This window comes from Drosophila erecta, unplaced genomic scaffold, assembly GCF_003286155.1.
Source record: "Drosophila erecta strain 14021-0224.00,06,07 unplaced genomic scaffold, DereRS2 tig00000055-arrow-pilon, whole genome shotgun sequence".
NCBI classification, from domain to species: Eukaryota; Metazoa; Arthropoda; class Insecta; order Diptera; family Drosophilidae; genus Drosophila; species Drosophila erecta.
In genome coordinates, this window is record NW_020825200.1 from 11,935,601 (window position 1) to 11,958,324 (window position 22,724).

General features: G+C 45.3%; 5 protein-coding genes across 5 annotated transcripts; 1 reads left to right on the forward strand and 4 right to left on the reverse strand.

Annotated features, from left to right (window-relative positions):
* Positions 1-2,742: 2,742 nt before the first annotated feature.
* Positions 2,743-8,999, reverse strand: LOC6540931 (brefeldin A-inhibited guanine nucleotide-exchange protein 1). Its single transcript, XM_001969546.3, has 3 exons — positions 7,862-8,999; positions 3,569-7,611; positions 2,743-3,502 (listed from the first exon to the last, which is right to left on the reverse strand). The coding sequence occupies exons 1-3, from the start codon at positions 8,640-8,642 to the stop codon at positions 3,365-3,367; spliced, it is 4,962 nt and encodes a 1,653-aa protein (XP_001969582.1). The 5' UTR covers positions 8,643-8,999; the 3' UTR covers positions 2,743-3,364.
* A 257-nt stretch (positions 9,000-9,256) lies between these two features.
* LOC6540895 (zinc finger BED domain-containing protein 1) lies at positions 9,257-11,706 on the reverse strand. Its single transcript, XM_001969547.3, has 3 exons — positions 11,462-11,706; positions 11,030-11,404; positions 9,257-10,867 (listed from the first exon to the last, which is right to left on the reverse strand). Exons 1-3 carry the CDS (start codon positions 11,605-11,607, stop codon positions 9,379-9,381), a joined length of 2,010 nt encoding a protein of 669 aa, XP_001969583.2. The 5' UTR covers positions 11,608-11,706; the 3' UTR covers positions 9,257-9,378.
* A 285-nt stretch (positions 11,707-11,991) lies between these two features.
* On the reverse strand, positions 11,992-19,269 carry LOC6542954 (ATP-binding cassette sub-family A member 2). The gene is made up of 15 exons (XM_001969548.3): positions 18,976-19,269; positions 18,396-18,519; positions 18,104-18,304; positions 17,570-18,040; positions 17,359-17,511; positions 17,116-17,294; positions 16,512-16,728; positions 15,977-16,277; positions 15,603-15,915; positions 15,386-15,537; positions 15,141-15,324; positions 14,796-15,033; positions 14,112-14,735; positions 13,045-14,053; positions 11,992-12,990 (listed from the first exon to the last, which is right to left on the reverse strand). Exons 1-15 carry the CDS (start codon positions 19,159-19,161, stop codon positions 12,546-12,548), a joined length of 4,797 nt encoding a protein of 1,598 aa, XP_001969584.1. The 5' UTR covers positions 19,162-19,269; the 3' UTR covers positions 11,992-12,545.
* Positions 19,270-19,468: 199 nt separating this feature from the next.
* On the forward strand, positions 19,469-20,406 carry LOC6543268 (protein FRA10AC1 homolog). Its single transcript, XM_001969549.3, has 2 exons — positions 19,469-19,987; positions 20,039-20,406. Exons 1-2 carry the CDS (start codon positions 19,547-19,549, stop codon positions 20,372-20,374), a joined length of 777 nt encoding a protein of 258 aa, XP_001969585.1. The 5' UTR covers positions 19,469-19,546; the 3' UTR covers positions 20,375-20,406.
* Positions 20,355-22,325, reverse strand: LOC6543162 (mitogen-activated protein kinase p38b). The gene is made up of 2 exons (XM_001969550.3): positions 22,217-22,325; positions 20,355-22,114 (listed from the first exon to the last, which is right to left on the reverse strand). The coding sequence occupies exon 2, from the start codon at positions 21,986-21,988 to the stop codon at positions 20,891-20,893; it is 1,098 nt and encodes a 365-aa protein (XP_001969586.2). The 5' UTR covers positions 21,989-22,114; positions 22,217-22,325; the 3' UTR covers positions 20,355-20,890.
* Positions 22,326-22,724: the final 399 nt, after the last annotated feature.

The window sequence follows — 22,724 nt, forward strand, 5'->3', positions numbered from 1 at the left end:
GGACGCCAGCGTGATCGCGATCGCGCGCTCGACAACGCATACAGATCGACATAGTTGTACGGCGTACAAATATCTCAGTATGTACAACGGATCGTGATTGGGGGAAATGGGGATGGGCCTGGTTTGGCGGTGCTGACACGCTAATCGCAACAGTTTTGAGGGGAACTGGAACTGAAGCTGGAGCTGCTCCCTCTGCACATGACTTGGCTGGTGGGTAGGGTGGGACTTGGGGGGCGGCCATAATTTCCATCAACGCGCTGCTCATGTTATTCCATTAGTCCATTAGGCACAGTCGCCGCATAGCACGAAGCCACTTCAGCGAGTTAAGCACAAAATTTGTCACTAATTCCAATTCTGTGCCGCTTTTGTTTTGCACTGGCTAATAGGTTAAATTGGTTGCACAATCCAACACTCTCATAGTTTTTCGGTAAACTTTGGTATCTTCGTAGCACCCATGGGTCAACACTGCGTATGCGCAATCATTTCGGCGCGTGTGAAATCTTCGTGTGTTTGCACTTGGCTCAATTCTTATCGCCTCCGCTGCCCCGAACTTGTTTTCTAATTAGCCATGCATTATTATTTGCGCTTTATAACATTCTGCTGCATATCCAGCACCCCCAATCATCTCATCGACCCCATCTCACGTGCAGTTTCTAGTCGTCCGCTTCCGCCTTTTGCCATTTTGCTCGGCGTTTTTACAAAATGGAAATGGAAATGAAAATGGGAATGTATCTGTCTGGAATTTGATTTAAGCTCCCGCTCTGACAGCCCACTTCAAGGTCGAGTAATTATTGTTAGTGGCAATTAACTGAACCCATGTGAGTCGCAAATTTTTGGCTCGGAAAGGGAAGCACTTAGATCGTTCTAATTGAATTGGGAAAGGACCAGATCGCAAGTAAAGTAATTTGCACCAACCTCAATTGCAATTCAATTTATATATTTTAGGAGATAAGGCACAGCAATATACGATCGCTTGCATTTTCCGCCGCTTTTATGAACATTTATGATCTAATTGGTTATCATATACCGACTTTTATTTCTAATAATATTTGAGAGAGCTGTTACGTTTTCAGCAGACCAGCCCAGTTTCTTAGAATATTTACTTTTTTTTCACCCTCTTGATATTATTTACTGTACTATAACTCAAGTCTTACAAACCTAAGACATTAGAGTACTGCAAATAGTAAAAAAATGTAAACACGCAGAAGGAAAACAAGAGCAAGAGTAGTTTTAAGAAGGAAATATTTACCTAAATGTCGAGAGATTGTTTTGGGATGTTTGAGATAACACTAATCTCAGGAAGTTAATGTATTCAGCCCGACTACTTAAGTAATATTCCGACATTCAGAAAGTTCAACCAACTTTTCAAGGCGAATGCCAAAAGTCGTGAACTTTCTCAGTGACACAAAACAGAAGTTGCCGTGCTTTTCTTAGCTAATCATCTGCTTCGATAAGGAACCTTAAGAAACGACCGATTCTGGTCCGGAATATAGCTCTGTTTGCCATCTTTATTCCTTGCACAATCGCATCGTGTTTATTTTTTAATTATATTTATTTCTGGGCTGGTAACACGCGTGGCTAAGGATTTCTTTTAATTCTGTTTAGTCGGCCGCAGTTGGGCATTATAATTCTCTTTTTATGGACATTATAAAACAGCAAGATGCGTGGTTAGTTCAAGATCTTGAACACCAGTTTGCGGTTGGCTCAACTGGGATTCGTTTGGCATTTTTGGTAGATGAAGGGGTAAAGATATAAAGATACTTTCTGTGGGCAAAATATTTGCATCCTCTGTATGTAAGCGCCTTCAATTAGCACCTACCAATGTGATACTTCGCAAATCGTCTTCGAAATAGAGAGCGTGATTAAGTTTCCACTGGAATTGACATATTAACTAGATCTATTAGCATAGGGCTCAGAATTCCCAGCTCACACATGAATACGTACGAGTATCAGTTCACTTTTTCCACACAACGCCCCATTGAATCCTACCCGATCATCTCTTTTTTTGTCGGTTAGCAGTCGGTGCGTGTTAATCGATTTATTTAACCGACAAACAAACAAAGCAACACGAAAAATATCAATCCGTGTCATGTGGACACCGACAGAGGTATGAATTTTGGCAAAAACAAAACGATAAGCCCGGCTTGGAATATTCCCAATGGCCTTTCTTATTCGAACATGGCTTTAACCCATTCCGTGCAGTGAAATTAATTTTTGAAGGCCATCTGAAAAAAAGAGGTTTCGCTGACGAAATATAAGGTCATTCTAATTCGTATAATAAGAAAGTCAGTCAAAGGTGTCTGAAAATGCTTGACGTGTATTTGCAATACCTTTATATATATTTATATAACTTTATTTCAAAATATATCACATTTAAGAATTAGCAATCTGCTTTTAAAAATAAGTTGGGCGAGCAACGCAGCACAAGAATCGTGCATTTATTTTTATTACCCACTGAATTTATTTAATAAAGAGATGCTCTGCCTCACCAGTTTTCATTTTTCTACCGAAATCCCGCCAATAAAATCTCGAAATTTAAATAAATTCGTCGCACATATTGTGTGCATAATAAAAACGCTATAAATTTTTGCACCAAAACACTGGACAGATACCTCGGGACTGCAAAAGAACAAACACCCAGTCCAAAACATCTAATTGGGTGTTTGGAGGTTATTGGGCAAATGGGAAAGCGCGCGATATATTTGAATAAAAATATAAATTGGCAAACGTGCGAACGGAACAAAGATTTTTATTATTTGGCTGAAGCTATAGATGGAGAGCATTTAACCAGATCACATACCTTTAACCTTCAACTTGATCTTAATATGCATGGAACAGGCGTTCCAAAATCCAGCGATTAAGTCAATGGATCGCAACTGCCATTGGTAATAGGTTTATATTGTATATTTGAAATATATATTTATATAGATTTTGATTTAAATTAACACTAGCAATATACAGGCTGCACACAATGCTGGTTTAATCCGTATTTACGCTACTCACTAATCGATAGTGGGTGAATGTTAAAGTGTGGTTACACCGGGGAACAAAATCCAAATTCGTAACTTAGGAAAACTATACACACGCACACATTAAAGCCTTACATAGCATACCCGTGGGTATGCATATATATAAAAACAACAACATTTCTCCTTAAACCTAATAAACATTACATTCTTCCTATGTACTGTTTATAAATATAATAAAAATATATATACGCGTATGCATGATTAAGTGCCAACATAACAACAAAGCCGAGGGAACCAGAGGGTGCACTATGAACTATGATTTGAGGGGAGTTTGGGAGGATCGATCTATTAACATGGCCGAGTCAGCTAGCCAGGTGGCTGAGGCTCCTCCGTGACTATTTAACGCTCATTATATTGAATACTGGACCGATGCGCATAAACACACGCCTAAGGACACTTCTCAGTTCGGGCTTGAGGTCGAAGCACATCATCTCGCACAGCAGACTGTAGTAGTTGGAAACGTGGGTGGCGAACTGGGAGAAGAAATATACGTTTTATTGATTACCGAACAGAGATTTATATGGTTATAATCAACTCACCCTTGCATCGGACATCTTGAGCAGGCGTGTCAGGATGAGCAGCAGGAGCGAGGTCCACGCATCTCGATGAGCCTCGCTCTGCAGACTCAAATAGTAGCCCAGTGCCTCCTTGCAGACCTGCACCAGCTCCTGCTCGATGCCGGGCCAATCGCTGCGTCTGTTCTCATCGCCGTACATCTTGAAGAAGATGCGCAGGACGCAGGCCAGTGACGAGGTCTCCTGCTTCAGCAGGTTCGGCTTAACAGATCCCTTAAATCCCGCCCGCCATAGCAGGCTGCGTTGATCGTGATCGGCGTTGAAGCGTTTGGCAAAACGATGCGACTGCATCAGACAGTCGGCCAGGGTGAGCAGCTGGCGGGTCCTCAGATAGCCGTACATCCCCTGCTCTTCCCGCTGGCACTCGAGCAGCTGCGACTGCGATCCGCTCCTGCCGCCCGTTAGGTCTGCCGCCGCCTGGGCCAGCGTTTCGGCGTCTTCCTTTCGCGATGTGGCCGGGAAAAAGACAATGTTGTCCATGGTCTGTATCAGTTCCAGCTGGACTACGCAACGGATATGCAGCGCCTCGAAGTGGTTGTGCTCCTGGGGTATATTGTTACTGGAATGTGCTTTCGGCCGCCAACTGAGGAGATCCTGCGGCAAAGTGGCGTTGAAGATGTCCAGGATGCACTGACACGTCTTGTCCCAGGTGGACTCGTTGAACTTGAATCCATTCGAAATGACGAGGTTCTCAAGGCAATTGGTGCCAGACCGTGCCAACTGCTCGTTGCTCTGCTGAACACACCAATGCAGCTGGGCGAAGAGCTCCTCCAGCAGCAAATGTCCAAGAACATCAAAATACTGCGTGAAGACATCAATGATAGCGTACAAGGCATGGTTGCAGGTGGTGGTCATCCATTCGGATTTCTCGGTGACGTGCTCCGGCAGCTTCATGTTGTCGAAGATACGGAAGATCACATTGAAGAGATCCTTCCACCAATTTGGTTTGAAGCTCTCACCATACGTCTTCACAATCTCAAAGAGCACAGTTAAGGCGCGAGTACGCACGTCCAATTTGCAGCGATTGACCACGCAGGAAAGCGAGAACAGCATCGGGAACCAGCCGCGCACCCAGACACGATCCTCCTCGGCCACCGAGGCGTCGTTTTCCATGCCGGCATGCTCCGCAAACAGTTGTGGTGCCTCGTGGACGCACTGCGCGCAGGTACGTACCAGGCGGATGGCCTCCATGCTGGTATCCGGGAATCTGGCGGTGGCGAACTCTGACAGGCACTTGACCGCGTCCTGGAACGAGTCGACCATGATGGCGAACTGACGCTTATACAGGTCACCGATGATCTTGCCCGTGGTCTGGAAAGCCAGCTCGACAATCGGCTCTTCGTGGTCTCCCGCTGCCAGGTGGAAAATGCTGAAGATATTCTTCCAGCCGGAACGGATGTTATGCGCCTGCGAGTTTACCATCTGGGCAATGCAGCGAACCACCATATCTCGTATTGCCGGCGATGCGTTTTTCTTCATGATGTGCTCAAAGGGACGCAAGAAATCCTTCTGGAAGCGGAAGTTACTGAACTCGCCCTTCTCCATGAACTTCATCGACAACTGACGCAGTGAGTCCAGGGCGAAGAACGAGATTTCCTCGTTGCTATTGCAGCCGACCGCATTGAAGTGCTCACCCAAAACTTGCCAAATACGCGACCACTGCAGACGAATACGCTCCATGTTGTAGTAACTGATTTCCACTATTTTTTGCAAAGAAAACATCCTCGGTTGCTGCTGCTGAAGCTCATCCACGGACACCTGGCACAGGGCCTTTACGAAGTCCACAATAGCATCACCATCCAGTCGCATTGAGCCGGTGAAAATACGATCGACAGCTACCACCACGCTCTGGCTGCTCGTCTCTCCGATGTGCTCTTTCACGCTGGGATTAAGCGAGTCCTTGAGCGTGGTCTGCGCCCCAGAAAGGAACTGGGGCCGCACACCAGTGCCGATCAGTTGTGCCAGCTCAAGCTGGCTAATGCACTTCACTATATCCAGCCAGCTGCTACCAAGATAATTGCCGTCCGTGTGGGCCACCATTATAAGCGTCTTGATGGTGTCGATATTCTTGGCCTTCATCTCGTTGATGGGCGAGTTAGCGTTAAGAAGAGTAAACCTGGCCAGGGCTTGAACATATGCATCTCGCTCCAGGGACATGTGGAAGATGCATGCTATTCGAATAGCGCAACGGATTCCATCCAAGCAGAGTGTAGCAATCTCTGGATCGTCGCAGTCCTGGAGACCCACCGAGAAAGCGGCCAGGAATGGTGTCCAAGCCATTTTGAACATGGGACGCACATGCTCCAAGTGTTTCGCTGAGGTGAAGGGTGACTTGACGTGTGAAACTGACTGCATTAGATTGGTGGCCGTCAGCGAGATGACCTCCATTTCCATGTTCCACAACAGCTTTCTGCGCTTCTCTGTGATAAAGGCCTGTTTTCCAGTGGGTTTCGGCTGTTGAAGCATCCCGGAGTTGTTCTTCATCTTAATTTCGTGTTCAGAAATCTCGTCGTAGATGGAGGACAAGTACTCCTCGGGCAAATCGGATTTGCTGTCGCTGATGCCGCGATTCATTTTAATATACTGCTCCTTCGTCATCTTGTGCTTGACCTGGGGCGAATGAAGATCCGTGGTCAGCATAATGATGCTGAATGCCAGCACGTAGACGGTGTCTGCGCTTTGGAATAGCTGGTTCTGAGGATTGCACTCGCAATATCTACTAGCAAACTTCTCCATCAGTCGATCGATTTTCTGTGCTTCCCCTGGCAGACGGAACTCCTCGAGGAGAATTCTCAAGGCGGCCACAACCTCCAGCTGGCGGAAGTCAAAAGCATCAATGTAAGCACACATCACCTCCTTGGAGTGGTCGTCATTCTCGCCAAGGTAATTTCCAATAACTGTCTTGTCCAGTCGTTCGTCTTCGTGCAGCCATCGGGCAATGTCCTGGCATGTGACACCCAGCAGCTGCTTCTCCTGCAAGAATTGCACGCCTTTCTGAGGCTTGCGATTGAATAACTCGATGCCCGTTTCCATCACTTCCTTGCGCATCTTGCGCTCCTCCAATGCCTCGGGAAGATCCTGCAGTTGCTCCTGATTGGAATTCAAACTATGACTGGAACCGCTGTGTATGGTTTGGATAGTTGTGTCCGCCTGATCTTGCTCAGTGCTTGTCGGCGACTGGACTTGCATAGGGGGAGCCGGCATGTTTGGGTTTACATACAAGTCCTTACTCCACTCTACCATGCACTTCAGAATGGACACAAGGCACTCCAGGCCGCGAATGCGCATCGACTTCTCTTGCATCGGATTGGCGCCCAGCTCTAGAGCCTGACGTCCCTGTGCAATTTTCGAAAGATCGTTGACTAGTCTCTCAAAAAGGTTGGCCGCTGAAAAGTCGCAGTCGTAGTTTACATAGATATCCACTACGGACTGAGCGTCAGCGCAAATCCGTGTCAGCGCTTGGATTACCATCCATTTGTGCTCGAAGCTGCTCGAGTTCGCCTCAAGAATGTTAAGGAAGATTTCCTTAAAGAACACCTCTATCTGTCGCTTAAGATGCACCTTGAAGTTCGACAGTAGAGCCACGAAAATCGAAAGCGACAGCTCGAAGACCTCCGGCACCAGACTGACTCCGTTGTTGGACAAGGCCACGCAAAGATACTGCTTAATGGCCATAATGAACATCTCGTTGGAGCGGAAGACGGGCCCGGCATTCTGGAGGATGAGCAGCAGCAGATGCAATGACAGCACCTTAGACCGCAGCTCGTGCGATTTCGGATCTGGATGACCCTCCGGCAAAGGCTTCATCGATAGCTTGCAGAGTGCCCGGAACACGAGAAACGCATCTTTCTGCAGGATGTGCGTAAACTTAGCAGTTACCACCGCATCGTTCTCGCTGTGCAGCTCTACACTGTCGTGATCCGAATGCGAGGAGTAGTCGTTTCCATTAACTGTTGGCTCTGGCTCTCCGACCGATTCCTGATCCTTCATGGCCTCATTGTAGGCAGCTGAAAAACAAAACTGTCATTATTATTGCGCAATGATAATTAGTCAGTTAGGAGGAGTGGAATTTTATGTTGCACGTTATCGTGAAAATTACGCTTATGACTCGTACTTTTTTTTCCTTCCGATAAGAACAATTTTATGAACTTAAAATGGGGACTCAAAATATTTCAATGTGAGTTACATAAAGTAGTAATCACACCGTTTAACAAGAAACATATGTTTTTCAAACTTTCTTCGGCGAGTGCCACGCACCTGATATGATTTCCGCCAGCAGTTCTGAGGCAATGACTTCGTCGGAATCCCCCAGCGACTCCTCTCCAGAGCCATTGCAATCCTCTGAGTGAATGCTGCCGTTGATGGGATTGGAATTGGGAGGTGGTAGCTCGTACACCTGGTTCTCCATGCGGGCAAATATAACGTTCAACATTTGGGTGAGCGTGGCGCGGGCTGTCGTCTGGTTGACCAGGTTCTTGCTGGACAAATAGATGTCGTAGCAGGTGCGCACTGCTTGGAGGAGCGTGAATTCGTGGATTTCCACATGCTGCGAGGTGACCACCGTGAGCAGAGCCTTAATTATCTGCAGCTGAACGCCCTCGTCGGTCTGGGGACCACTGAAGCAGCCATATATGGTCACAACGATACGGTCGATGAGCAGGTGACCGGGATTGGCCGAGTCCTGAATGGATCCCGTCAAATGGCCATAGGCAATGAGTTTCTGCAGGCAGTCCAAAGCGGTGACCACGATCCTGGGAGAGCGGCTCTTGCAGGCGAGCTCAAAGGGGAGAAAGTAGGTCTCCGCATTAATGATGCTCGCTGCATCATTCTTGGGCAGCGGGAGTGCGGCGCAGGGCAGCTCGTTACCCTCCGCGATCTGGCCGGCACTGATTAGCTCCGCCTTGATCTGCTCCAGTGCCGAGTCGCAGGACTTCTTCAGCTGCGAGTGATGGGAGCGCCGTATGTCCTTGTCGGCAAGGATCTTCTCTAGAGCACGCACGATGAACATTTCCTTGGTCTTTGTGGAGTTGTTGTGCATATTGGGCCGCTGCCACTCCCAAGGTCGCCTTCGCTGGGTGGCTTTTTATGCCTCTTTCCCTCCTCCACCTGCTTCGGATTTCCCTCTGTCCACCGCTTCCGGAAACGACAGCCACGCAACTTTCGCTGCTGCCTTCTGGGTGCTCCGCCAGCTGTGCGGAGTGCTCCTCTCAGTTGGATTGTCGTCTGGCGGCACTCGTTGAGTTTTTAGCGTGTCGTGGCTGTTTGCATGTTGCAAATCTCTCAGTTTTTCCACATTTAAATTCGCTTCAAAATACGAAAAAACGTCATCAGAAGTGTGACCGTGAAAGCGAAAATTACTGACCTGTCGCTAGTGTTGGGTAGTACATGGTATTCTATGGCGTCTGGTATTTTTGGCTAATTGGCTAATATATAATCACTTATATTTGAATTTTCAGCGGCTCTTTGGGATACAAAAAAAAAAAAAAAACGAACAAATAAAATAGTCAATAAAATAGCAAATAATATTCACATATAATAAATTATTAGTAGAAATAAGTCTTTCAAATCACTAATTAATATGTTTTCGTACAAAATACAAAAATGGCTTCTTAACTTTTTATAAAGTTAGGAATTGTATTTTAAAATATTGGTTAAGTCCGCATTATTGTATATTTGATGTAAAAATATTTAAATAACATATCTAATTCTAATTAATAAAAGGTGTGCAATGAACACTGTGCTCAACTTTGGTGTAGATTTGACTCTGGGCTATGCTATAACTGCCACTCCTTCGTTGGAACATCCGCCATGAACAGCACGTTTTCCATGTTGCTTTCGATCAGACCGGCGTACTGGGCCGTTACCCCCGCTCCGCCGTGCGTGAAGAGTCGATCCGCCGGCTCTGCGGTTGCCGGAATGTGCAGGTACCTTTTTGCTACGGCGTGCAGGAAGGGATGAGCTTCTGCTAGCTCCTCCCAAAGCTCAAAGGGATCCGCTCGCAGCGTGCTTATGCCGGCGCAGAAATATCTGCCTATCTCATCGTCCGCACCGGGTACGTTGCTCCCGTTGACAAGCCTTTGCTTCCCATGCGAAAATGATTTGAAGGCCGCCCAGATATCGTAGTGGTCGCTGTCCTCCGCATCCTTTACAGCAGCTGGCTCTCCGCTGTCCAGATGCGACTGCATCATGTCATACAGGTCAGTCATGTATTGGGCCACCAGGGCCCCACTCTGGAAGGGAATATTCCGAAACCGTGGGTCCAGCAGACTTGCCATGGCCAGGTGCAAGTTGCGCTCCATGCTTTCGCAGTTCTCTTCCAGCTGCTGAACCATGAACAAGCGTATTTCCCTGGCGACCTTGTGTTCTGCACTCCTCTCTTGCTTCAGTTCGTTGATCAGAGTTTGGGTAATGGGCAGGGCTGTGCTGGCCGCCGGATAGGGTGTTCGACTTAGCTCACGCATGGAGCTAGTCAACGGTCTCAGCACGGCCACCAATTGCTGACACAAATCCACCTCCGCCTGCGAAAACGTAAGCGACTCTTGATCGAGAGTGTGTTTCAGGTACAAATCTAGCATATCGTATGTACTAATAGGTCGGAGTATAGAGTCTAGCTGGGGATTTATCTGTAAGCTGTGACCTTCCACGGTGGACGACTGTATATAGGAACGCACCTTATCGCGCACATCACGGATCTCTGACCGCTGCACCACCGCCTCTAAAAGAGAATTCAACTGGTTAGCGAAGCAAGGAACATGATGATGAGCGCCTAGGAACGAGGTCACCGCGTCCTCCAGCAGTTGACTGCTCCTTGTTGTTACGCAGCAGATTTTATACTTTGGGATGTCAAAGCGTTGACACACTTGCTCCATGCGATCCACTATTTCGTTGGAGGTAAAAAGATCGGGAAGCCGCATCACCGAAAGAGTTCGGGAAATTTGTTGATGCACCTCGTGAAAGTGGACTACCAGTTCTATCCAGCTTTGACCCTCAGCTTTCGTGTGCACCGAGCAACTAAGGCTGAGCGAAGAAATGGCGGCCAACTGCTGGCGTAGCCTGGAAATTCGCCTTTCCGACTCTCTGCGGATAATGGCCTCTAGTTCCGCCGCACTTGGTGGCTTGTAGGTGGGGCACAGTACTTTTACTAGGTGCTGAAATCCCTCGCCCTGCACAATCTGCAATGGCTGGCGGTCACGGCAGACGAAGAAGGCCACGTCTTGGTGAAACGAACTCCGGCTTGGCAGAGGTTCTTCCATTTTGAAGTAGCTGGGAAATAAATAAATGGCATATTTACAATTATGCTTTACTTTAATTGGATTAGACACCAAAATGCGTTATATTAAAAAAAAAAGCTGCTTAAAACAATAGGTTACTCGCAAAGCAACTGCATACAATAAAATTTTAGTTTTAGAAATTCAAAATTCTTACTCAAGACTGGCGAATGGTACATCCTGAATTTGATGAAGTGGATTCTCTGGCTGATCAAGCTCCTCCTTGGGCTCGAACTCGATGATATCCTCGCCGGCAACCGTCTCTGTTCGGGACTCTGTGGTTTCCGGTGTGACCCACGCATACCCGACGCTCTGTATGGAGATGTGATCCTCTGCAGCCGCCTTGACCATTCCCTGGTCATCCAGCTCGATAGTGCAGCCCGCATCCTTAGCCGCCTTGAACAACAGCTCGCTGTGAAAATCAGAGCTCTCTTCCTTGATAGGCAGAACCTTCCGAAATCTCAGCCTGTCTTCCTGCTCCCGCCGCTTGTAAATGCCCCGCTCCACCACCGTATCGTCGTCGAAGAGGTCTCTGTATGAGAAAATTTAAAATATGAAAGAAGGTTTTTGAATTCCGGACCTTACCCACATTTGTGGATGGGTCTTCATGTGCTTCATCAGATTGGACGTGTTGCCGCATGTCTTGATGACCTTCTCGCAGAGCTGGCACTGGGCGGAATTCCGATCCAACTTGTCGTAGAACCTCCATATCTTACTACGCGACATAGTGGGCATAAACGACAAATTAACGACAGGGAATGAATATTTTGTAAATAACGCTAAATTAGTGTGGCCAGCTTGGAGATTTACTAAAGGATTAACATTCAGATTACCGCTTGAGTCGCCCAAGTATTGACTAAGTTTTATGTTTATTTTGGACAAACTTAATTTAATCCAATAGTAGAATAAACTTTTTAAACTGGAAATATATTGAGGGATATACCTTTTTATTTATGAATGAATCGTTCAATTTAGTATTTATTATAAGTATTATTATGCTAAAAATACTAAGCGCGAAATTCAAAATTGAAAACACAATTTTTGAATGTTTTCAGCTGCTTTTTTATGAATCGTGATGAATTTACTATAGTCCAACCAATAAACATGGCACATTAAATATTTGATACAAATATTTTTTTATTTTCTATGTTTGGTTACGGACTAATTAAGTCCTATACGTTAAGTAGAAGAATCGCGCCGAAAGCCCAATAGACCGCCACCGAGAGGATAAGCGGAATACATATAGCTTAAGAGTCGATATAGATAGTCGATTGGAATGCAATCGTGAAATTTAGTGAAATTTATACAGATGACAGATAGTGGGGTACTTCTGGGGTATATATGGGGTACTTCTAGGATATATAATATATGAGATTCAAAGTCAAATAGAATATACCCCGGGAGATGTCATCTATCATATATGATATGATGATATCATATATACATATATATGAGGACCGCAGTACTGTGCTCATCCAGACCAGCAAACTGCGCTTTTAATGTGTCTTCCCTCATTTTAAGTTTCATCGTGGATCTGCTCAGTCTATCATATATATATCATAGATGACATTTAGATGATAGATGGTGCTGCGAAAGATATGTGCTCAATCCCCTACGACGGCAGTACGGTGCTCATCCTAACTGATACTCCGAAACCCGACGGTCTTTGAGGCCTAAACATAGTTACTTTCAGGATTTCGTTGTACGGATGTTTGACGTGACGCTGATTGTGATTTCGCCTCCCTGTCAAACTTCAGAAAAATATCCTCAAGGGTGCACTCGTTCACCGAATAGTCGGCTACGAGATCGGTTAAGCGATTGCCCAGATAGTCCTCCGCTATTTTGAAAACATTCGACCAGAGGATCACGCTCTCCTGTGTGCTTACATAGTAGGTGAGGGTGCCGGCATGGCTCTCGCGCAGTTCCAGACCAGCAAATTGCGCTTTTAATGTGTCAGTGATCGTGGACACATTTACCTCCGTTTCTGTGTCTTCCTTCATTTTAAGTTTTATCGTGAATCCGCTTAGTCGCTTTAGGGCGCAAATATTGTTTAGACACTTGAACTTTCCGTGTGCCATGATGGCCAAGCGATTACACAGCTCTTCACACTCGTCCATGCTGTAAAATATAATGTGCGAATTTTTGAATACCGTTAGAATACCGTTGGCTTACCTATGCGAAGTTAGCACCACAGTTCGGTTACCTCCCTGAAAGTCCTTGATGCACTGCCAAAGAAATCGTCTCGAAATGGGATCTACGCCGGTGGTAGGTTCGTCCAGGAGCACGAGTGCGGGAGCACCGATCATGGCCATTGCCGCCAGAAGCTTGCGCTTTGTGCCTCCCGAATAGTGGCGGACCTGCACGTTTTGATATTTGGTCAAATGCATCTTCTCCAGCCAGTATTTTACGCTCTCCTTGGCGTTGCCTAGTCCCTCGGTGGAGCTGCTTAAGCCCCGCAGCAATGCCATGTAGTACAGGCACTGCTCAGCGGTCATGAATTTATTCAGTGCATCGTACTGAGGGCAGTACCCAAAGCGATGCCTATATGCTACCTCATCCTGTCGAATTTCTATGCCATTGATGCGAATACTGCCACCATCTAGCGGCAAATTGGCCGCAATCATCTGGAAGGTGCTTGTCTTACCCGCTCCGTTTACACCCAAAAGACCAAAGCACTCTCCCTGCTCAGTTGCAAAACTCACTCCGTCCACAGCCAAATTATTACGGTATCGTTTGCGAAGGTTATGCACTATCAATGGATGTTGATCTGCAATCGATGACGGACCTTTAATCAGATCATCAACCCGCTTTTCCTCCTTTGCACAATCATCAATTTCCGAAATGGGAGTACTGGGAATGGTGCCTGTCGAATTGTGTTTCTTTTGTGGGAATTTCCATATGTAGATGGCATCATGAATTCGTCTGCGCAGATACTTGTGTTCCAAGACTATTGTAAAGAATGCCATGGTCAGGACACACACGACGGTGGCATAGGCAAAGAAGGTGTCCTCGCTGATGAGACCCTTTATAAGTTCCGAACGTCGTCGTGTTATAAAGTTTTCATTGATGATGCGCAACTGGTGATTGAGATTGAAGTCCGGTAGGAAGCAAAGGAAGGCGATCTTGGTCTCATGCAGTTTCATGGCCGCCGCATTGTTAGAGGTGATAAGTGGGGCAATTGCTAAATAAAAAGAAGGGGTTTTTATAATAGTTTTCACTGGTTATTCAAATAATATTACCGGACACAATCAGCATCAGAAGCAAATAAGTTGATATCGTGGATATGGACTTGAAGTTGTTCCCCAGGGCATATAGAATGGGTAGGTAGCTGCAGCCGTAGAAAAAGATGCTTAACACAATGACTTTGAGCTGCGCCGTTGCGTACAGCTCCGAGGGCATTACCAAGTATTGCAGATTGAACAGTGCAACGCAGACGAGGATCAGGATCAGCATATCAAAAGTAAAATGAGCGAACCAGTAAGTAAAACGCGAAATGGTCTGCAGCTGTCTGAATCCATTGGCGTACTCCCGAAACGGCAAGGATATGAAATAGAACATGAAGAAAAACATGCCCACCGACACGATGACCGCATAGTATTCCAGGCGGGATGGACTGATGTCGCTAACAAATCGACGAATAGGCACGTAAGTCGTATCAATGCCCGACTCTGGACGCTCTAGCTTTAGCATTGCAGAGTCCACCAGGTTGATTAGTTCTACAGAGCTGTGATAGCGATTGCCAGAATAGAAAATTTCAATGGTAGGCGTATCGGAGGTGCCACGCCCACCTCCATACATGTCAATGATGCCAATCACCTTTTCCAAAAAATCAGCCAAGTTGTCGCGTTGTAAGTCAAGGGATTCTAAGGAACACACGAATTAATAGAGCCATTAAAAAGTTCAGCACAACGTCGAATACTCACCATTTCTCACATCGTTACTCCCACGCAGCTGCAGAGTTTTCACTGTGATTCCGCTGAGCTCGATCAGTTGGCGCAGCTTCAGCTCCACCTGGGCGTGATGGCCCGTTGGGTTGTGGATGTAAACAACGCCGCTGCCCATCTGGCTGAGTTTCAGTTGCAGAGCCTCCTCGTTCTCCACTATCGACATGGCATGCATCACCAGTATAGCCCCGAACACGCAAACAAAGGGAATGCTCAGCTGGCGAGGGGGGAGGACAAAAGAGGCAAAAACACTTCGTATAACATTACTGTTGTTATCGCCATTTATAAAACAGTGCAAAGTACTAAAATTTATAAAAGGCTTACCATAATGAGAGAATATAACCACTCATTGTAAATAAAGGTCCACTTCTTGTAAAACACAGCCATCCAGAGTTGAAAAAGACTGGGTTGGTTCGCACCGTTGGGCAATCTTTTGTACGATGACAGTAGCGGCGCATCATTGCGGGAACCGTCCGGAGTGTCCACTTGATCCTGATCGCTTGCGCATCTAAAATACCACATACGATATTAAAACCAAAACTGCAAACAATGTAACTTCCAATGCCTACCTTAAAAAAACATCCTCTAGGGAGGTGTCCGTCATGGAAATGGTGTTGATGCCCAGCTCGTTTGATTTAGTCTCCAGCTCATTAAGCATTTGTGCAAAATATTTTTTATAGGCATACGGTAGGCAAATATACACAGTGGGCTTCACCATATTCTGTTCAACGTTTAAAGGATTTTATGCAAACGGCCAAGTTAAATGTAATATTTTCAGTAACTAACCAACACTCTGGCCGTAGGGACAAAATTATGGATTATTTCCATGATTTCGGCTTCACGTAATGTAAAATCGTTGACTTCCAATTTTAGGCGATAGCCAATACCCGATTTGCGCTTTAATTGCAAAGGACTTCCGGTGCTTTGCAGTTTGCCATTGGCCAATATGCAGATGGTATCCCCCAGGACCTCGGCCTCCTCCATGTAGTGCGTGGTGACCAGAATGGCCTTCTCTTTCCGAAGATTAAGTAGAATGTCCCACAGCTCACGACGCGAGTTAATGTCCAATCCCGATGAGGGTTCATCTAGGATTACGATTCTGCGAGATTAAACAGAGATTTTTAAATGCATATTTAAAGTAAAATAGTTCTTAAGCTTACTTGGTGTTTCCGGCAATGGCAATACCCAGTGATAACCGCCTCTTCATGCCTCCAGACAAATTCTTGCCGAATTCGTCTCGCTTGTTGCCCAGGCCCAGCTTCTTAAGCTTCTCATCTGCCCAATCGCGTGCATCAGAGCGGCGAGCTCCCCGCAGCTGGGCAAAGAATTCCAAGTGCTGGTGACAACTCATGTAACTCATAAAAACGCTGTGCTGAGGACAGAATCCGATCAGGTGGCGGTAGGAGGCCACATCACGCTCACTGCAAACAATTATCTTACCCGAATCCTTTGGTACCAATCCTGAAACAAGAGAGAATATCATTGGGCAAACGATAAAATCAATTTTTAAAGGCTGGGCAAATGATTTTCTTTGAAAATATATAGTTTTAAGAGGTGGGCAAACGATTAATTCTTTAACGGGTTATATTGTCTAAACGAAACATTTTTTCAAATTCCTAAAGTGGGCAGACGATGTTATTTCGATGTTATTAAATTAGATTTTACCGAACCCAGCTTCTTTGAGCTTATCCCTACCCATTATCATATTCATCATGGTTGTTTTTCCAGCGCCATTGTGGCCCAGCAGAACAGTAATCTCCTTGTTGTTGATCGTCATGTTTAAGTTGTCCGAGATTAGCGTCTCGCGCTTGCTTGTCTGGAACTTCTTGCAGAGCTCAGTGATTATGATGGCTTGGGCGCCGCGGGGTGCCGTCGTGTATTCGTTGCGTTGTCGTTTCTTGTATGTCTTCGGCTGTAATTCAGAATAAAGCTTATAAATGGGCTTATTCATGATTAAAGCTGTGAACGAAACCGTGGCATGCCGGATTCTAACCGACTTTATACGACCGTAACCGATAACGGACCTAAAAAAAAACAATTTTACCGATTTCGCAAAATAACAAGTATCAAGCGAATGTATCCGATTAAAATAAGGAACTTAAGGGAAATAAGTTGCCGATCTGTTTATAAAAATAATGAAGATAAATATATTAATAATACGAATTTAATCGAGATAGGGTAGCGTATGAAAGTGTAGCCGATGAGCGAAATAAATTATTTAATGATACAGAAAATAGAAAAGAAAGGCGATATCATCCCGAAACCGATACATAATGATGACTTGGTGAATGGTACTTACATCTAGGAAAAAGAAAATCGGACGCTTCAGCCCACCAGGACCGGGAAAAACACAACCCAAGTAGTTGTAAAGCAGGGCATACAAAAAGGATTGAAATACTAGCGTAAAATATACACAGAACATCCTTGGGGAATCGTATTTGATTTCACGAAAGAGATCCGCAGCTCCGAATTCGCGATCTACAAGAGAACACAGTGTCGAAATTTAAATGTACAGCTTTCAAAAATCAATTTAAAATCTTACGCTTATTTGAAAATGTCTGAAAAACATCCAATCCTTCCAGGAAGGTATTCGTGCTAAAGATCACGAAGGCCAGAGATGTGGCCCAGCTTCGAACAAAGGAGAACACATAGGGAATGATTAATATTACCAGGCCACCAATTTTCGCATAGAACACTGCAAGTAAGTTAGGAGATAAGACAACTTTGGTGGAAATATCAAATTACATATTTACCTGAATGGAAACAAACAGAGATCAAATATGCGTACGACATGGTAGACAAAATGTATAGCAGGAACAACAGTACCACGCAAACGAAGCAGATCGATCCTAGTGCCTTGTATAAATAAGCAGCGACCAGCACAAAAAGAATTAGCAAAGTGTAGCACACAAAGCGAATGAGAAAGAAGGTAAGCCCGTTGAGAAAACTCATCGGGGTGACTAGGTTGAGAAATTCCTTCAGCCCGTTCTGCTTTTCCTCCACAAAGGGCACAACAAAGGTGCTCAGTAACACAACATTGAACAGGATGCTGCACAGTGTTCCAAAATATGTCAAACGATGGCTATCCATGCTATTGACCTCTAGGTTAGGCATCGAGCTGACCAGCACCTCAAAGTTTATGCCCAGCTCCTGGTATTTCATATACTGTTTGTCCAAGATATGTTGCAAGGTCAGGAAACCCGCACGAATATAATCGTCGTCATCTGAAAAATAAAAACCAAGCAGGGGTTCGTTAAACGGGAACAATGGCTAATTAAATGACGCACCTTTCTGATGGTTAATCTCCTCGTCGTTCACAAAGCGCTTTTTAGGCGAAATACGCATCTGATTCGACCCAAGGCTGTAACGGAAATATTTTCCAGAGCCACGATTTGGTACCTGGTTGAAGTTGATAGCGAAGCAGCTGCCACGGCACTGCTGCTCCATTTCCAGCTGCATCTCGAAACTGTTGTTGTGGGCCCGAAGTCCTGCGCGATGATATCGCAGGTTTGTTAATGATGTTCAAAAGATATAATTTAAAATATTGGCGACGTAATTAAATGAAATATATACACTTACGCTCTGGTACAATTCCCAGTTCAACCCGCAGGAGGTCCATAATGTCCTCCACATTGGAGGAGTATGGTGCGTAGTATATGTAATCGAGTTCATTGCCGGGGAAGTACGTTTCCTTTAGTATCATCTTAATATATAATTATATAAGTAAGTGATTGTGGTTATATGTACATATATAAAATCCTGATAACACTTATCACTCCTTACTCCTTGAGCGTGGTTGATTTCGTATTTGTACATTGTTTATTGCGCGTCAACCGATTAGCACACCCTCAACGAGCAGCACGTCTTAAAAACTTAAGATTAGGAAAACTAAAAAAGCTTCTCAAATAAATGTTTTTCCCCTTAGAAGATTATATAATTTCACACGAAAATTAGTAGAAGATAGGATACTAACTTTATTAATAACATTTTAAATGAATGTAAACAAACATAACATACGAAATTCAGTATTTTTTTGAGACAGTCGATGTCTTTGCCATACCAAAGACACTAGAATAATTATAGTAATTCTAATTCTAATAATTCTAGACAAAGAATTATTCTAGTGTCTTTGCCCATACTCACTATACTCTATACTCACCTCATTTTTAGCTTCATTTAGCTCCTGAATTTGGTAGTGCACGGGCTTTATGGACCAGTGGAGATACGCAGTAAGGACTCCGGCGAATCCGAAGTAGATTAAGAGCAGGGGCAGCAAGTTACATTGCAAGTAGAGCAGATTCTTTCGCAGAAAGACAAAGAACAGTGGCCTGAATATGGCAGGCATTTGATTAACAGCCTTACTTTCACCAACTTTATTATGAATGCTATATGGCAGAAGCAAAAAACCGATAGCTTATCGATTGCATCCACACCCCATTCGATAAAGATATCGAACTGTAGGGACAGGAGAAAATGAGTGCATGTAGTAAATTTAGATACTGATTAATAAAGATTATTTCTGCACCCTATTTATCAGAAATGCTCAAAAAATTTTATTAGCAAAAATATATATTCAAATTGAGTTCAATTTGTGAATACATTTATTCTCTTTTGTTTTTGATATCATCGCAATAAATATAGCGTCAAAAAAGCCAGAGTAGCAGCACAGCTTTCGACATATCGATAGGCATTGCCTTGAAATCGGAATCTGTTCATTATAATCAACAATAATGAGCGGCTCGCAGTTATTCCCAGTGAGTCTAAGCAATCTGAGTGCCAAAGAGCGACACGACTATATCCTCAGTAATTACGTGCTCAACTCGCCGGCGGAGGCGGAATCGCGTCGCCACAAGCGCGACATCGATGTAATCCGGGAGAATCACCGCTTCCTGTGGGAGGATGACGAGTTGGACACCGACACCCTGAGCTGGGAGCAGCGCTTGGCTCTGCGATACTACAGAAAGCTCTTTAAGGAGTACTGCATCGCGGATCTGTCCCGCTACAAGGAAAACAAGATAGCGCTGCGCTGGAGAACAGAGCAGGAGGTGGTCACCGGAACCGGGCAGTTCCAGTGCGGGAGCCGGCATTGCGAGGAGCGGGATAATCTGCGCAGCTGGGAAGTCAACTTTAAGTATATTGAAAAGGGGGTGCCCCTAAATGCACTGGTCAAGGTGGGTTCCGAATGGTATTCAGCAATTGTGTCACTAATTGGATTTCCAAAGGTACGGCTTTGTCCCACCCACACGGATCAGCTGAACTACCGCACCAAGAAGCGGGAGTGCAAGAAGCAGCAACGCAGACAAAAAAAGGAGCTTCGCGCTGAGAAAAAACGTAAACGTCGAAAGCTTGATGATAAACAAAAAAGTTCTGGCGAAGATGTAGAGGAGACTGTTGAACCAGCTTCCGAGTCCCAGCCAGAAGCCAGCAAAAAGGCTGCAGCCCCTAAAGAAGACACCACGGCAGACGAACAAATCTGGCTACAACAACCTGATCTTAGCCAGGCGCAGACCTCCAGAGAACATGAGTTCGAGCGATATCTAGAGGATCTCCTTTTTTAAAATACATAGCACATTTATTTGGATTCAACGTAGACACTAGTGCTCTTTTTTTATAGTTACTGGCCGCGAGATGCGTTCGCTTACGAACTACGAACTACGATGTACATGTACACTCACATTTACAGGATTATTCACAAGAACTGCGTGTTAAAACCGACACCAAATCTAAAGTTGAACTGAACATTAAGGCTGTGACTTTGATTGATTTTTGGAAAGAATTCCGAATCGCTACATTATAGGCATGTACCTAGTTCAACCGCTATTTCTGTTTACATCGAATGCAAATCGGAGGTTCGAAAATACAATTTCACTTCACGTTTGTGGTCAAAACAAATTGTTTAAATCCAGCCACTGAAGAGTTTCTAAATATAAACCGCTTTAGAATAAATATCCCCGATTGTTTACACTCGACGAATAGAGAAATCACATCTGAGCGCATCCGCTTGAACTAGGGGTAAAAAAAGACTGTTCTAATTGTATATAGCATCATTGAACGTACAGGGACAGCGGCCGGGATTACTGCTCCTTGGACAGAAGCTCGGCGAAGGCGGCTGAGGGCTTGAAGGCCGTCACCTCGCTGAAGACCATCTCCCGCCACTTCTCCACCGGCAGCTCGTTCTCCTCGAAGCTTTGATCGTAGAGTGCGGCGGTCTGCTCATCGGTTGGATCGTGGTACTTCTCCATGTAGGGATGGGCCAGCGCCTGTTCGGCAGTAATGCGCTTGTCCGAATCTAGTTCCAGCATCTTCTCCAGCAAATCAATGGCCAGCGGGTTGGCACCGCGGAAGATGTCGCGGAAATTGCGGCGCGGCATCACCGGCAGTGAACGGATATAGTTCCGAGCGCTCTCCGAGGAAATGCGGCTCATGAACTCATCAGCTGGCGTGCCCAGCACTTCCATGATGAGGTTCAGCTGATGGATGTGATCGGTTCCAGGGAACAGCGTCCGTCCAGTCAGCAGCTCGGCCATAATGCATCCCACCGACCAGATGTCCACCGTCTGGTTGTAGTGCATCCAGTTGAGCATGATCTCAGGCGCCCGGTACCATCGCGTAGCCACGTACCCGGTCATCTCGCTTTCGGCGGGACGAGCCAATCCGAAGTCTAGGATGCGAAGCTCACAGTCCTCGTTCACCGCAATATTCGATGGCTTTAGATCGCGATGGATGACCCCAGCGCTGTGGATATACTTCAGACCGCGCAGGATTTGGTACACCAGAAACTGGACATGATCATCGGACAGCTTTTGCGTGCGTATTATGTTGTTCAGATCGGCGTCCATCAAGTGGGTCACCATGTACACCTGCTGGAACTGATCTAGAGAATCGGCGGGCTGTCCCGGATGAAAGACATCCAGCAGACCAATTACGTTCTCGTGGTCCATGTGCTTCAGCAGTCGCAGTTCCCGGTAGGTGCGCTTCGCATGGACCGACGACTGGAAGGGCCTGGCCAGCTTCTTGATGGCCACCTTCGTGCTGGTTCCGCGGACCACAGCCTTGCAGACCTGACCGTATGCACCCTGACCCACTGGTTGCAGGTTCTGGTATGTCTCCGGGATCTCCCACTCGGTGCGGTTGATGTCCAGCTTGTAGAACTTGGCCATTTTGCGTGACATTTCGTTGGGGTGTTCTATACGCTCAGTTGCTATAATGTTATTAATCCGCTGGCTCTTTTTTGGCAGGTCTTCTTCTTGCTTGTGGGATTTGTTATCTCTGTTCCACACTGCGCGGTCTGAACATTGCTGGAAATGAGTAATCGTTGCGGGGATTAGGGGAAAATGTAGCCAATTTCTGGTATTTCCGCCAAGATTCATTTGAATCTGCCCAACTGATGGGTAACTTACATCTCACGGATTTTATTTATGCTATTCCGCTGCACCTACACTTTTTCTGATTGGACAACAACGCTGTCTTGCCTATCGATAATCGCAGTTGGGGCCGATTTCCAATCAGCTGCTGCTCGTTTATGCGTTAACATGATTGGTTTTAGGCCGCTCCTCACAAAAATCAGAGTCCATCGAGTCAGCGACTCAGTTTAAAAAGCTTCTGCGTCGTATGCTTGAAAGTTGCAGTTCTTCACTATCAATACTATTTATAAAGTTTTGTTTAATCTGCTTATAGTTATAGAGAATTATACATATAACACTGTAAATATTATTTGGAGTTCTATGTATTTCTTATTAATTTATCATACCTTTGATAGTAATAAATATCACAATTAAATAGTGCAGTGAGTAATGCAATACTTCCAGAGTATTAAATGAAATCATGATATCTATCTATACTTTAGTTAATATTTAAACATATAGATTAGTACCTCAAAGTATTTTTTGAAAGAATAACATTCAGGTA